A 16,130-nucleotide genomic window follows, 5' to 3' on the forward strand; every position below is an offset into this window, starting at 1 on the left:
CCGTGGTTATTACAATGGATACACCAGGTGTTCATTAAGGTGGCAGTGCCCCACTAAACTAGAACTCAGTACCTCGAAGTTCCGTCCGCGCTGAAGAAAGTCACAATTTTGAATGTAAACAAGAGTGTAGTTTGGCGTCGTTTTTATAAGCGAAGTAAAGGAGGTATTTGCTGGGATTTAAGCCATTCGCAATGTCTAAGGTTAAGATCGAAATTCCTGATCAGACGGGACAGGACGAAAATTTAGCTCAGGGAGGCGAGGAAGAACCAAAAGATGTCCAAGATTTAACTGGTTTCGTAAGTAGATTGAGAAAAATACTTGCTCTGTGATGTGCCTGATGTGGTCTTTTAAATTCTTCCTAACTTTACTACAAGCATTTAGAAGTTTATGCTTATTGTTGAAAAACTTTTAATGAAGAATTTTTACAAAGATTTTTCTATTGGCCAAGTAGTTTATAGCGTTTCTTTTATACAATTTTAGGTTGAAAAACTACTTCAACAAATGGTGAGTATTTGGTATAATCGAGTATTTTGAGAATAACCCTTAGTTTGTTTTGTGAATAGCAATTTAATTGATCTGATTCTGATCATTTAAAAATATGAGAAATTCGTATCATTAAATGCTGCTATCTTTTTATCCTCAGCAAGAAAAGTTTCAAGACATGTCAGACCAGATTATCAACAGAAGTATCCTTTTTCATCCTGCCTGGTTTCACTTGGAGACTAACCACCACATAAAATTTGATCACCTGTTGTTCTTAGATTATACTCAATTTACAGTAGCAACATTGTGATACTTTTTAAGAATTCACTGCTGTATCTATAATTTTGCTATACTTTTGAAGTAAACAGGCTTTTAAACCATATTCTCAGTAGGCTTCAGCTCTTGGAGTCAGGCTGTGTCCAAGTTTTAGTGTTAGCATTGCCTTGACTATTGTTACAGTTGACGAAATGGGAGCAAGGATAGATGACTTGGAGAAAAATATTGGTGAACTCATGACGCAAGCTGGTGTTGACGAACCTGAGAAATAAGCGGGTAACAAAGTGTTCTGAACATCTTGTACATATAACAACCTTTTTATGTATAACTGTTTTCTTTCTGAATATTTGAAAACCTAGTAACTGTCTTTTGAAAAATTATTATTGCATAGTATTAAAAAAGTAACAACAGTTCATACATGTGATTGTACTCATGTATATAATTTGTTGCTATGGAACTGTCAATGTGAAAAAATATTAGATTGTGGACATCAGATATGATCTGCAATTAACTCGTGGAAAAATTATAGACCATTTTCTAATCAGTAGACGTCTCAAATCTATATAAAACATTTATTTTTTATCCTTTTTTGTGGCTATATTCAAGCTAAGAGAGTGTGAATTAAATTATTAGAAAATATGTACATAGTCTCATCAGCTCTGCCAATCTACTGCAGGATCTAAGTTCTCATTTAGCATGCATATAGATCAGTGGAATTTTGCAACTGATCTCTAAATTATTGCTCACCGCAGGCGCACGTTTAATATAAATATGAAGGTTCAGCGGTTTTACACTGTCAAAGAAGTCGCGACAGTGACTTTAATGGTCGAAGGCCATAGTCATTTCTTTCTACAAAGAAGAGAATATAGAAGAAGCGCCGCGCTGGCTTCAAATAAATATATTAAACACAAACACTGGTAGTTAAAAATTCTCCATTAACAAAACTGCAAGCTTGCATTTACAAACGGTATATATAGTTATTATTATAAATGATAAAAATAAATCTCTGGCATCTCATGATAAAATACTCGCTAAAGGCTAAATATGTGTAGACCGTTTTCGCGTATGCGAAATCAAAGCCCTGTTCTAAAACCACACTTTTTCACTCGATATGGCAGGAGCGCCCTTTATAACCATGCTAGTTAAAGGGTAAGCCTTCGATTTTTGAATTCTTCGCGTGAAAACGATCGATTGGTTTAGCAGCAAATGTTTGGATTTCTTTGTTGATATTGATTTTCCCGATTTGAAAATGTCCACATCTTCGCACGGTTTGGTGTTGATGTATTGCCATTCCAGGAGAATTATCCATTCTGAAAATGGAAATGTGAAGCATTAGATCATGTTGGACTGGTCTGGAGAAAGTGGATGACTTGATCTCGTGTCGACAACTACCACGAGTACTTTACAACTGCGACATCCATTGTTTGGACGCTATCTTCATTTTCGTACCTCAAGATGGCGTGTGCATGACGTAATAATCGTGGCCGTACATCATGCACGCGATTGGTTGGCCCAAAATCAGGGATAGCCATACCACGACATTACCATACACTGTGTTCTTCGGTAGAAAACTGGTGAATATTGCCAAAGGTACCTAGAGAATGGGACAAAGTTGGAATCTCATCATGTCTGATATCTATGATAAAGATTTCATGAATAATGGGGCTTTTAGGCCTGCGAAAGGGTACAATGGGTAGATCGGACGGTATGTTCTCGACCATCCATGGAAAGGATTTTGATGTTTATACTTGTACCTATAAGGCTATATGGGCAAAGTTTCTCATCACCTGTGTAATGATTCCAAAAAATGCCCAAGTTCTGAACATCTGCAACGGAATGCTCACCCAGAACTGGAAAGACAAGAAAGAGTGTTTGGATTGAAGTGAGATTACCAGTGTATTGTCGAATGTCGAATCAGTGCTGTCTCCTATGGCTTTCTATTATTGTTGGTTTAAAAACCCGACAGTCCGATTTACCTCGTGGAAAAATGCCGAAAGCAAAAAGACTAAGACACTCGCAGTGAGCTGAGAGTAACCTCTTCTTCTCAAAGGGAAGTAAAGATGTCTAAAAACACAAAACAAAGTTATATTTTGCAGTTTATTGTGTTTTTACATTCGTCACTCTACCGTAAACCAAAGACCAAGCTAAAATAGGTTGTTGGCTGTATATCCAAAGACCTTTATACCGTTGTGCCCAGCGATGCACTGGGATATTCCAGGTTTTCCAAAACTCCTGAACTGTGGCGGCGTTCCTAAAGTAAAGATAACAAAGCCTTTCAAACACTGTCAAAATCCGAGCAGGGAAAATGCGAACTGAACTGGTCTTTAGAGTTTGACATCAGTTTTAGAATGTCTTACCACCAATCTTTATAGAACGTTCTATCTCCAAATTTCAGTATTTCTGCCAGGATGTTGAGAAACGAGTGAAAATAGCAGTAGAAGAATAACAGCCACATGATGTGATTGGGAACCTGAAATATATCGGTTTATATCGTTTTGAAAACAACCCATTTTAAAAGACCGTTTGCCGTTGTTTAACTTACCGCTAGTTTCATTATTCTTTCGATCAGTCGAGGATAATCCATTTCCTATTAAAACATTATTGTTATATATTTATATTACTATTAAAACTATTCATATTCCAGTATGCAGGACTATTTTTATCAAATCTCATGCTTCATACCCATAGACATAGTAATCAAGTACATTATAGTATTTTGTATTCTTACTTGGAACGGTTTGAAAGAATTTTTTATCGTTGGTACCATCCACTAAAATTGTTGTAAAATCACTTTTTAGTTTATTGAAGAATTATTTTCCTAGAATAACAGTTAAAATGTGTATCTCAAATGCACAAATTTCACTCACTTGTTGGACAATGGCCAAAATCACACCAATCAAAAATAACTAAAAAACAATATTGTCATACGCTCCATAAGATTCGTAGATAAAACCAAAATAAGATTTTTTATTATAGCAATTTTCTTTAGGAAAATAAAACAGAAATTAAAAGGTATACTCAACGTACAAACTCTGCAATTCTTCTCATGAGAAATCTTATTCTTATTTTATCGGATCGTGGAAAATTCAGTTCGTAACACAACGTGGGTGCCATTAGGAAATAATACAAATCTGAAATACGTTCGCAGAATTTAAGAATGTGAACATCTGAAAACGACCAGTCTATACCAATCTTTGGTTAAAAGACATTGCTGATGATGTATAGACCTAAGATATTAGTCTATATCTGGTCCCAAATGAACTTTTTCTAAAATACTTTTTATTTAGATGTTGTAACTAACAATGGTTTGATGATTTTGATTTAACCTGAACTCACTCGTGCTATTTTTTAGTAAATTAAAACATTACCTGTCTGAGTTAAGTTATCCGGATATTTAACTAATTTTAAGGTATGTGTGCCACCATTTGCTACTTTTTCTGGAAATTTAGGAAAGAATAAAGGTTACTGATAACGAAAATTAAAAGCCCTGGGCAAGAGGATGTGGTCCATGTGATTGATTGAATTTAAGGGGTTTTAATCCGGATACCTTTTCCATTTTCGTCATCATTGTGCCGGGTTAGAGGTGGTGGATTGCTCATGCTTCCTTCCCTTAGCCATTTGTTCACTGATACATAGGAAATGTACTTTAACCATAAAATTGTATACCACACAAGTGCTATACATGAGTACCCTATATTGTGGATTAAATGAAGTAATCAGGGATAAGTATAAATGTAGTTTATGGATGCATCACACACTTGCTCCACAAATACAATCATTGCAACTAACAATGTTTACTAATAAACTTACATGGTGGAGGTTGGAAGCTCAAGACAACAGCTGCAGGAACTATGAGCAGACATGCAAGATTTATGGTATGAATGATGCCTCCAATTATGTTTAGGTTCCCCTGTAGACAAATATTCAGATTAAAATTTTTGAATTTTATTAAATAATACACTAGATAAAAGAATTTACACTAATTTAGCTACCAACCTTTGACATGAATTTCTCAACGATGAACATGATTTGAATATTCACATTTGAAGCTACGAAGAATAATGAAATTTGGTAAAAAAGGCGATACCACACATTATTTAAGATATGAAAATGAAATAACCATACCTAGCACTAAACAGGCACAGGGCCATTTCTGTGGACCAGATAGAAACGTGACCATCCAAGATATTGGATCAAAAAGGATGCCATATCTATAAGAGCAACAGAAGCATTTACCAAATGAATTACCGATACAATGTGGAGTATCAGAAGATAGAAAATACTCACTTTAACAAGTTATCCAAAGCTAATCGGAAACTTGACAGAATCTAAAGCGAGTAAAAAACAAACTAATTAATAATGCAAACATTCTTCCAACTCCCACATTTCCGTGTGTTATTTGTCTGTTCGAATGAATTTCTTTGAGAATTTTGTCAGATCTTAATGCGCTTATAAGCATAGCATTGGATCAGTTATAGGTTAGGGGGAATACCCTGACACCCTCAAGGCAATGCACCCTCCTCCACAGAGTTACTCAGGAGGTTTGCCATATCACGAAGTAATCTATTTTTGTGTTTGTTTTGAATATAAAAAAATTTCAATTCAACACTCTGCAATACGAAACAAGCAACGATAATGAAGCTGGACACAATATCCAAATCATTTATGCATATTATCACATATAATAATCGCGTCCTAGTAGTACAATAACAATTACTTACCAGCAAAACTATACAATTATTTAAAATGCCGCGATAGTTTTGGAAGCCACTGCTAAAACTTAACAACGACTCTGCATTACTGTGAATCCTGTGGGGAAAAAAATAAACATTAGAAATATACAAACACAAAACATACGTGCCGTTATGCACAGCATTTTAATAGAGCAAAGCAAGACCTCTTGTCATAATCTTCATTTTTAGATTTGTTTGCGCTCTTTTCTTTGCCCTCGTGGGTTGAATTATAGTTTCTCTTGCGAAGCGTGGGGGATTTCGTGTCTTTAGACATCTTCTCCGCTCTTGGGCACTGTCTGGCTTATTGGAATTTTTTAGTCATCCAGTGAAATCAAAAGATATTTGTCACGTTTTGTTTCATTCTTATCGCGTGTAAAAGAAAACATTGGACCGGAAGTAACATCACGAACAAATGTTTCAATTTGAGGAAAGGAGGCCACGTGAAATGCATGCGCCAGTGCACGCTCCTGATTGTTGGTGATGATCCCGCAAAAAGGCTTAATTAAAGATATTCCGTAAGATTTCCGAAGGTCTCTCTTAGCTGGTGCCTGGTGACAACCACCTTGTCATAGATGATTCTTTAGAATTCGAATAGAATTGCTTGGCACCACTTTTGTAATTTACAGAGAAAATATATATAGGGCAAAGAAACAACACTCGAAGCACTCAAAGCGACTGGGTACTGCACTACTTCCCCACCGCAGAAAGCAGTTTTTCTTTCTGTGAATTTGGGTGTTCTAACGGCCATCTAGAGCACCTATGCGGAAAGAATCGCCTGTGTGTCCGTCAAAGAATAAATAGTTCTTTTTCAACGCAATACCTTCTGTCGTGATGAGTTTTTTTTTGAGGTCCATCTTGATCTGGTTTCTGACAAGTTGTGGAAGCTAAGAATTTCCGTTGGCCTATAATTCGCTGCAATGAGCTACCGTTATGTTCTCCGATGTAACGGTAGCGGAGACAAGAAACGTCCTGATGAAGAGCAACCATATCAACATCTGACCAAACCAGGCTGACATTAATGCATCAACACTAAGCCACTAATGCCTTTTTGGGACTTTTGTAGGTTGTAGATATATTGTCAAACTTTTTATAGGTATGGGCTTTGCACGTGAAGAAGGCATGACAGAAACATGGCAAAGGCATGTTATCGTGACTGTTCACGTGAAAATCTTACTGCTCCACCTTCGTGCAAAAGGACGCCCTAAAAACGGGTAGAAAGTTCTGCAACCATTTGATTTAAATTACATAAAGTATTGAGATGACGTGTTTTTCTGAATAAGAACTCGCGTGTTCGTTTTCTTTGTTTTGTACAAAATTTTCAAAAATGTTTGAAAGTTGTAGTAAATTTTGGAGTGATTGTTGTTGATCTTCTTTGCAAATTCGGTTAGTAAACTGCTCTTCAAATGGGAAAGAAACACAAGAAGCATCACAAAAAGCCTGCTGAGCCGAAGGGTAAGTTGAAGTTTACTAGAGACGGACTGCCAGATGTCGTTCTGAAAAGCAAAGCCATTTTTCTATCATCTACGTATTTTGCACCAGTATTATTCCTACGTCTGTCACAGATTTTGTGCCTTTTGATTCGCTTTTCAGCCCCTAACTGGAACGCTATTAGATTAGAGAAGTCCCTCATTAAATTTACATTAAAATTTAACAAATACATTATACAATTAACTTATGCCGTTATGCCTAATACTTCCTAGTCTATATTTTCAATCGTACTGCACGTGGGAGATCTCTTGTGGTATGTTTTAGAAATAAACCATAAATAACATTTAAATTAGGCTCACTGGTTGTGATTGGTCAATTCTGAACTTTATGGATTGTGATTGGCTGTGTTCAACTTAATTTGATCTGCTAAGTAACATCATGTGAAACTTATAGTTAAAGCTGAAGAACCTCCAATCAAATTGGTGTTAAAAGTTGGATGCTCTGAGAAGGCTCAGCCAGAGCCAAAGGCAAAGGAGCGAGATTTACCAGCTGGTGTACCAAAAACAAGAGAACATTCCAGTAAAAAGAAAAAGAAAAAGAGATCATCTTCAAAAGACCGCAAGAAAAGGAAACATACTGATGGCGTTGAAGATCAGGTGCAATGTTTATCTAAATTCTAATTTGTTTTCAAGAAATTAGTTTAAGCTGGTAGACTACATTAAAACATTTTGTAACGTAATCGTGTCCTGTTAGTTGGGGGATATAAGTTAGTCTTTGGAAAATATCTCTTAGGGGTTTGATTCATCTTCAACTGTTGAAAGCATCCAGGAAAAGCCAAAGAAGAAAGCAAGAATTGAAGAAAGAAAAGGCAATGATGGAAAGCACATTGTCACAAAAATTCACATCAAACCTATTGAACCTCCCAAGTAAGAACACATATCCTATAAGTTGCAACTATTTAAAATGTCTGCATAAAAACACTCTAGAGCCTTTCCAAGACTTTATTCTTTCCAAGAGCATGTCTAGTGGCACATACATTCCTCCCTTCAGCCCTCCGTCTGAAACAAATGAATCTCTTCCTGATTCCCTATCATTGTGACATTGTCTCCTACAACCTCCTTCTAATGCTGCTGCCTCTCAATAAAAAATATTTTCATTTTCTTTGTTTTAGGATTAAAGAGATTAAAAGACCTAAACCTCAAGGTATTGTCCATGGGACTATGTTTTTGAATTGCCATGAAAAAAGTCAATTTTATCCACAGATTCATCTTGTGCTAAATGCCTATGTCTACCTTTCTTTAGATTTTCATGATAAAGAACCATCACCTGTTTTATTATGCCTGACAAACCTTCATCTTACATTACAAAGGTGAGTGGCCAGTTACGAGTCACGCAAAAACGCTAGTCAGAATTTCCCACACCAAAAAAAATTCTAAATCATTGGATTTTCTTTCAAATCCTGTTGGGGTCGGTTGTATCAAGCCCGTTTAGCTTAAACGGTGGTTAAGTTCAAAACAGAAAGCAAGTCTGCCGTTTTATTCAACAAGCGAACTAAATGTTTTTGACGTTAATACAAAGATACTGTTTACAACTACATATTCAGTGCATAATATTCAAGTTGACTCATTCAAAAGAGTTGTAGGAGTGTTATTTAATTTTGACTTATCCACCGTTTAAGCTAAACGGGCTTGATACAACCGGCCCCTGGATCTGTTATGTCTTATGAACTTGAAAAAAAAACGAGGCTATTTAGTTCTTTCCTAGTCAAAATTTGGGGGAACACTTGCAGTTTAACATTAATTTTGTATTAAGTATGTGTTTATAATCTATTTTAGAAAAGATATCAATGGATTCTTTGCTTTCCCTGTGAACGATGTGATAGCGCCAGGTTACTCAAGCATCATAACGAACCCGATGGATTTCAGCACGATGAAATACAAGATCGATACGCACGCATATACATCTCTTGAAGAATTTAGGGTACTCTTTTCCTTAATTTATAGTGATTTTCATCATTAAGAATAACAAAATCTAACACGATAGCTAGAAAGGGCATCTTAGAATGGATAAAGCGACAAAGTTCGGTTGCGAAATGTTTAAAATGAAAAATATAACTTTGCGAAGTTCGTGAATTAGTTTTTCCCGCGCTGAATTACAAATATCAGGAAGAAGGTTGGTGAACTTTGCAGGGCTATATTTTCAACATTTTACAACATTTGCAACACTAATCTTTGAAGTTTTACCCATTTTAAAATCATTTTCCAGTTGTGGTTTTGGATTTTGTTAATCTTGTTAAAATTTAATAATAAAAATAATAACATTCAGTGCGTGCAGGCTGGAATCGTCGTATATTTTCGTTTGCTGTGTTCTTAGGATGATTTTAACTTGATGTGCACCAATGCAATGATTTACAACACGGCAGAAACTATTTACTTCAAGGCTGCAAAAAAACTTCAGCAGATAGGGGCAAAACTAATGAGTACGGTATGTGTCGAATTGCTTCTGAATTGACAGGAAAGAGGAGTTATTAAAGTTATAAATATAATTTCCCGCCATTGATCGAAACTGTGAGCTCTAATACAACTGGAGCGATATATAGTGATAAACATGCCAATATTTGCCTGGAACCAAGAGCTATCGTTCCAGTTGTGTTATATAGTTCACTGACCAATCGCTTGTATTCACTTTCTTCACAGGAGAAATTCCGCAATTTATATCGCGCCATGGGTCTGGCCCCCCCGGAAGATACGGGGGGTAAGAGATATGAAGATGAGTTGATTGACGTGGATACAGTCGATAATTCGTCGACGCCATTACTTCCCGCGCCAAGAAAGAAAGATAGCAAGGCAAAGTGAGTTTCTCGTTCTAGCGTATGTTATTGAGTGAATTACATACACATTTGTACAAGCTTGGCGAAGTGAAGTAATCTACCCTGTTAAATTTACTCAATATCATACGCCAGGGGAAGAAAATCACATTTATCCAATCATATTTACTTTCCTAGGAAACGCAGCACAGTTGGCCAAAGAATCCAGGCGAAAGCTGAAGAAGCTGCGAGAAAGGCGGCGATGAAACTGATTAAGAAATATCCAAACAGCGATGTAAGTGATTCTGTGTTGAAATAGTTGTTGAAAGACTTTCCTTTGCGCCTTTTGAGCCGCTGTCGAAATACTTGAAAGCGAATCAAACTATAGTTCCGAGAAAACATCCGACATAGATCCGAGAAAATATTGAGTTTTTCTTAGAAAGTCTAGAACGAGATCTAACACTACTATATTTTTTCGCTTTCTATGAAATCATTGAAGAACTAGGCGTCACTGACATTATTTTTTTCTATTTTCCAGATTGGATTCCTTCGTAAAGATTCAGAAGGAAACACAACCCTGGCCATACTAAACCCTTGCTCAGACGATAGTAAGAGATTTGCGTTATTTTCTCCATGGGGATTTATTTTCGTATAATAATACCCCTTATTAGCATAGATTATCCCCTGTTGTTCCATGTTTATAGGACCTCAGTCGATTCCAGTTAATCTTGGAGCGGTTACAGGAAAACTGACGACTGGAGGGCTTTCAACGACTTTGTTTCAAGAAGACAAGAAAAATAAAGCCTCACCAGGTCTTATGTTGCTACTGTATATACTGAAAATCTCGTTTTTCACGAAACAAATTTAGGCCGCTCTGCTTGAACGAATGTCGCTCATTTTTTATTCATCTTCATTTCAAGTGAATTACTTAAAGTATGGGCCGTTCAGCTCGTTTTCGCCGTCGTTCGATTCATCCATGGCAACCATCACGAAGGAGGATTCAGACCTACTTTACCGTACATATGGGGATAGTACAGGTGCTTATTATGCACAGAGGTACGTCACGGTACACGCTTTAGGTAGCTACATAATGAATCCCGCTGTCTTTCGAAAATATTTGTCCAAATCTAACTAGATCCAATGAAGATTTTAAACCCTTCACAGACATTGAAAAGTTCACAAAACGCAAAATGTAAATCTTTTCTTTGTACATACACTGTTTATGTACCGGCATCGTAATTTAAAAGACAAAGAAAAAAGAATAATGTTTTACCGATATTCTGTGGATTTTTTGGTGTTCTTCTGTCTATGATGGTTCTGAGTTTCCAACTTATTAATTTCATGAATTTTGATGACTCGCGTGCTTCCACTTCGTTTCTAGTCTTCAAGCTTTCGTAAAGGATAATCTCTTCGCCAAAGATTACGCTGATCATTTATTAGATGCTCTTACTGATGGCGCCCACTCCAAGCTCATGAACACACTTCAAAAGGTAAACGCAAGCGACACTCGGATGAACTAGTAACCGGGTAAAAGGAACGTTAAATCATGTAATTTATAATAATTATATTTTTCAGCGACTGGAGAAAGAAGAGGAATTGAGACAGGAAGAGGAACGGAAAAAAATCAAGAAAGAAAAGGAGGTATGCAAGGGATATCGCTTTAAAATCTTCTGATAATTGCGTCTGATAACCGCGTTAAGTTTACTCTCGATTTCTGTTTTTTTACAGGCCGCAGATGAAAAGAAAACTTCCACAGAGTTATCAGGTTTGTGATATGAGAAACAAAACTCTTATGAAAGCGACATCCTAATATTACTGTGTGCTGTTTTCATCTTAAGCTTCCGAATTAGATGCACTCTTGTCGTTGGAGAAAGAAGGCATTGATGTGTCGTTTTTGAAAACGAAAGGTATCCAGCTATTGTTTTGTCATATATCCATTCGCTATTTCGTATTTCCAACCCTTTAAACATTTATTCTGTTACGTAGAAACAGCCAAATTTGATGAAACGCAGTAAGTTGACGATGCAATTGAATGTAAACTTGACTGAAGCTTTGTCATCGTTCGAAATTTGAAGCCTAAGGTCTCAGAACAGCTGAAATATTCATCTTTCAAATCTTCACAGGCTAGTTCAAACCGATCTAGACAAGACAGCTGACCTCCTAAACGAGCTGGATGCAGTGCAATCTGAGAGGCTGAGTCAAGCTAGCAAAGACTCGAATGGAGCCACTCCAAAGTCAGCTTTGACGCCGTCCGAAAAAGAGCAACAGATAGGTGCGGTATTTATAATGACAGCCCCCCAAGAAATGCCTTAGTAACCTGCGAACAGGCTCGTTATAATTATGACAGTAAACTTGGAGCAGGCCTTGGCCGAAATTGCTTACGAAATTGAACTGGACTTACTAAATTTCTATCATTTGTTACAGCTGAAAAAGTTACTCAAGAACTAACAAATCTAACATCGAAGGTAAGATTGCGGAAAAAAAAACCAAGAAAGACGGATTTACAGAGTTCACGAATCCTGTGTGTATACTACAGTCTTGTAAAGGCCCCTTTACAATACTTTCTACTTTTTTCGCCTTTTGATTGATGCAAACGAGGAAACAGTTATGATTACTCTGATGTATATGGTGCCCTTATCTGATCGTCATTAACTTATCGACTCGTTCGGATCCATCAAAAATCGCAGTAAAAACTACAAGTGTAATTGGTCGTTGAAATCACTTGAGAATGAACCAGAGATCTTCTTTTCGTGGTTCCAGGTAAATCCAAAAGACGTGGTGGATGGCGAAAGCGTTCGAAAGGCGACTGGGGTGGGTGATATGTCGGAAATTTTGCGTAAAGGAAAAGAGAACGACGAAATGGAAGTACAGCTGGCCGCCGAAGCAATCGAGACTGTATTCAATGACGCCACGACGATGGAAGATCTTGACAAAGGTGAGCTAGGATTGAAAATATCTCCAAACCACCCATCCTGATGTTACAAGGGGTATAAGATACGTCCAGTGAACTCAAACACGAACGGAATGATACTGCGCGGGTTTGTTGTATTTATAGAAATGCCACAAGATACGACCATGCGATAGTTTGTAAATTTATGTTTGTTTGACTTTAGGAATACATTAGGACCATTTATACGAGGAAAAATTCGTCGCGGCTTATTTTGCCTCGTAAAAATGGCCCTATTGTTGCCTCGTGGTACTCTTTCCAATGTCCCTCAAAGGCTGATAAAATATATCACATTACGAGTTGACATTGGCAATGGATAATGCGCTTGCATGCAGTGCAGCGAAATTTGCTAATACGATTGACTTCATATAGTTTACTTGTGGAGGGAAAGTATGCTTTAAGTTTGCTTTTGTAAGTGTAAACAATACAATTTGTCCTGTGAAGTGTCGAGATATAGCTAAGACCTCGTCTCTTTGTTTATTTCAGTGATTTGTGAAGCTGCTAGGGAGGTCGAAGATGCGATGGGCTTGGACGTTCTTGATGAACTCACAGCCTCGTTGGATGACGTGAAGCAGATGGAAGATATGTAAATCTCTTCCATTTTTTATTATATTTATAAATGATTCGCCTCGACCTGCTCCAATCACTGACCTGGGCCGGGGGTAATGTTTCCTTCCCAAAGTTCGTGGGATCAAATAGTGGAACGTTTTTCGACCGTATCAACGTTCCAGTTATCGTGCTGGTATGTGCTGATGCCAGCTTATCTACATCGCAATGGGTGTGTTAAATGCAATTGAAATACTTTCATCAAACATGGAAACTTCCCTCAAACTTTCATCAAACATGGATGAACATGAATTTCTCCACAATGTCAAACAGTCTTTTCCAACCCCAAATAATCATGAAACAGCATCGCAGCTTCCGTTTGAAGGCGATGTCGTACTATAGAAAAGCAAATTAAGCAACCAAATTCCCCACTCTTAACCGATTATCCATTGTTTCCAATAATCCAGGTGATCTCGCGCTCATATTTCAGCCAATCAGCGCTCAGAACGTTTGTAAAAATAGAAATCTATTCTGCAGTGTTTAATCGATTATATCTTTTGTTATTCTTGATGGAACCATTCGAAATTTTGTGTTCATGTTTAGTTATAAGAGCTATAGCTCTGATATAAATTTGAAACCGAAATAAAGTATATTCCATGAGATATTAAGTTGTTTTAACGAAGAAATGGATTTCTATATGACAACTAGTCCTAGTCCTTTCCCGCCATATCAGATCACCTGGATGCATAACACAAAAAATCTCTCGGTTTGAAGCCTATAATTATATACGTGCATCGCTCAACTTTTATTTGTACAAAACTAAAAAGTAAGTAGCTATACATATATATTGCAATAAATACCTTATTTTTTCTCACTTCACATTTCGAAGTGAAATGGTGCTAACATTATCGTGGTCTGCCACAGTTTATACCCTCATTTCTATCTGAATTTTAACATGCTTTATGAATTATTACTACAACCTATTTCAAACTTAATATTTCCGTACAATTTTATACAAAAGTGCATGCATTGTCCTACGATACGACTTCAGTACAATCTATATATGGTTTATAATATGGTTACGCTAAGTTGTTTCTTAAATAATATCTTCGGCCAAAAAGCGTTTGTTTTGTGGAAAAACTCACTCGAGACCTTTTAGGCTACATTAAAAGTAACGCGTTACGTTGACTCACAAATTAGTTGATTTAAAGCAACAAAATCAGTGCCTTTGCGGACACTTCTTCTTCTGCAAGCTTCGCGAAAACGGGCAGTGCATCGTCGCGATAATCTTTGTAGAACACCTCGGCTATAATCTCCATACCATATCGCTGCACAACGAAATTCGTTAATCTTTGGGAAGTCATCAAGCAGTAAAGGGCTGGATGATGGTGCAGTTGGCTGGCACAGAGCGTGTCTGAAAGGTTCTCAACGATTCCGAGCGATCGATACTTGGGATGCGTTGCTGTATGCGAGATGAACACGATACTGCGGGTTGCCGAGTACTTCTGTACAACGGGTTCCGCTTTCTCGTGAACCGTTCTCATTAGATTGAGACCAATTTGGCACAGCGGATCACCGTTCATACACTCTCCTTTATAGACACCTTCGACATATTTCTCTGCAAACATAACGCTCACCAGCTTCGCCGGGTCGTCGTCTTTCACGGCGACAAAACTCAAGCCCTGCTCCACCTTCTTGGACAAGGATTCCTGGGAGAAGAGGCTTTTGAATCGTTCCTCGATAAGAGGTGCTCTGGCGTTCGACGAAAGAGCCGGGTAGAACATTTCCCCGAGGACATTCACTATCGGTTCGTTGTTCACAACGAAGGCGCGAGCGAGAAGATTCCGAATTTGATCCAAGTTGTGTCTTTCATCCAGAACTTGAAGCGTGATTTCTCGAGGGAGCTGTCTCCTCTTCGCTGTCTGGTCCAAAAGCGCTTGCATCGAGCTTGAGTTTCTTTGAATTGCGTTTTGAAGTCTCGCCTTACACATCAGCGTGGAAACGACCCTAGCTTTCGAAGTAAGCATTTTTACGGCACTGCACAACTTTGTAGCCGAAGGTAACGTCTTTATTCGCGGAATATGCTTCGGTTTTGTTACTGCTGAGAAAAAACGTAACGCAATACTGCAATGAGAGTGGTTTCTGGGTGTTTGCTAAACATTATGAACAGTTTAACAGCATGAATGTGATGTTAGCGTTCTTAATGGCAACCCACTACGAACCATCACAAAACAACTGCTGTGAAAAAGCAGTACGAACTGCGTTAAGTAAAATACCTCCCTCATCGTAGTGGGCGCATATTCATTCCACCGAAGTTGAACATATTTTAAACAGACATAAGGTTCATAGCGAAATGTTGTTTTGTCCCTCGATATTTGTACCAAAGCCGTATAAGGAATGTATTTGATGTAGTCTCGAGTAAAAAGCGCCCAGAACATACCATAGAGGCCTGCCTAGGAGCACACAGTCGAAGTGTTTCAGTCATTACGCGGTCATTATGTTGTTCTGTAAACAAATCACCAGGCCTTGTGATAATTTGCTGAGATCTAAATAAGGGAAGCTGTTTGAGGAACAGTTTTCGCAGTTCCTTGCAATCAAATACACCCTAGGTTTATACCAGGCCTGGCTTGAAATGCACAGTACATAAGTTATCGTCATTATATCACTATTATGTTGTCATATAAACAAAGCACCAAGACTTGTGATGATTTGATGGGGGAAGCTGTTTGAAGGGACAACATTCGCTGTTTCCTGTCAATTAAACCGTAAGCCTACCGGGCAGTGACATGGCTTGTGGTTCACTAGGAGGCTTCACGAGGAACTAGACTAGCAGTTCCTTGCTGAGGGACTAGTGATTATATAGCTGTTCCTTTCCAATCAATTGAAGTCTAAGTTCCCGAGTCTTGCCTTG

The 16,130-nt window shown here is 37.7% G+C and overlaps 3 protein-coding genes across 3 annotated transcripts; 2 read left to right on the forward strand and 1 right to left on the reverse strand.

The window, feature by feature from the left end:
* Positions 1-77: 77 nt before the first annotated feature.
* On the forward strand, positions 78-1,392 carry LOC114516748 (heat shock factor-binding protein 1-like). The gene is made up of 4 exons (XM_028536306.1): positions 78-296; positions 481-504; positions 644-686; positions 943-1,392. The coding sequence occupies exons 1-4, from the start codon at positions 192-194 to the stop codon at positions 1,029-1,031; spliced, it is 261 nt and encodes an 86-aa protein (XP_028392107.1). The 5' UTR covers positions 78-191; the 3' UTR covers positions 1,032-1,392.
* A 397-nt stretch (positions 1,393-1,789) lies between these two features.
* On the reverse strand, positions 1,790-6,621 carry LOC114516678 (diacylglycerol O-acyltransferase 1-like). Its single transcript, XM_028536217.1, has 18 exons — positions 6,313-6,621; positions 5,481-5,568; positions 5,047-5,087; positions 4,885-4,970; positions 4,756-4,808; positions 4,570-4,669; positions 4,307-4,450; positions 4,128-4,190; positions 3,787-3,890; positions 3,627-3,665; positions 3,488-3,529; positions 3,302-3,346; positions 3,117-3,229; positions 2,945-3,010; positions 2,736-2,823; positions 2,547-2,609; positions 2,209-2,353; positions 1,790-2,069 (listed from the first exon to the last, which is right to left on the reverse strand). Exons 1-17 carry the CDS (start codon positions 6,477-6,479, stop codon positions 2,210-2,212), a joined length of 1,446 nt encoding a protein of 481 aa, XP_028392018.1. The 5' UTR covers positions 6,480-6,621; the 3' UTR covers positions 1,790-2,069; position 2,209.
* A 175-nt stretch (positions 6,622-6,796) lies between these two features.
* On the forward strand, positions 6,797-14,066 carry LOC114516797 (bromodomain-containing protein 7-like). Its single transcript, XM_028536379.1, has 21 exons — positions 6,797-6,944; positions 7,374-7,576; positions 7,713-7,846; positions 8,092-8,123; positions 8,223-8,289; positions 8,756-8,900; positions 9,294-9,404; positions 9,617-9,771; positions 9,925-10,021; positions 10,265-10,334; positions 10,431-10,538; positions 10,647-10,782; positions 11,108-11,216; positions 11,302-11,367; positions 11,455-11,491; positions 11,565-11,633; positions 11,713-11,737; positions 11,850-11,998; positions 12,151-12,191; positions 12,487-12,661; positions 13,160-14,066. The coding sequence occupies exons 1-21, from the start codon at positions 6,896-6,898 to the stop codon at positions 13,261-13,263; spliced, it is 2,082 nt and encodes a 693-aa protein (XP_028392180.1). The 5' UTR covers positions 6,797-6,895; the 3' UTR covers positions 13,264-14,066.
* Positions 14,067-16,130: the final 2,064 nt, after the last annotated feature.

This window comes from Dendronephthya gigantea, unplaced genomic scaffold, assembly GCF_004324835.1.
Source record: "Dendronephthya gigantea isolate DGI-Jeju-01 unplaced genomic scaffold, DenGig_1.0 000006F, whole genome shotgun sequence".
Lineage (NCBI taxonomy): Eukaryota > Metazoa > Cnidaria > Anthozoa > Malacalcyonacea > Nephtheidae > Dendronephthya > Dendronephthya gigantea.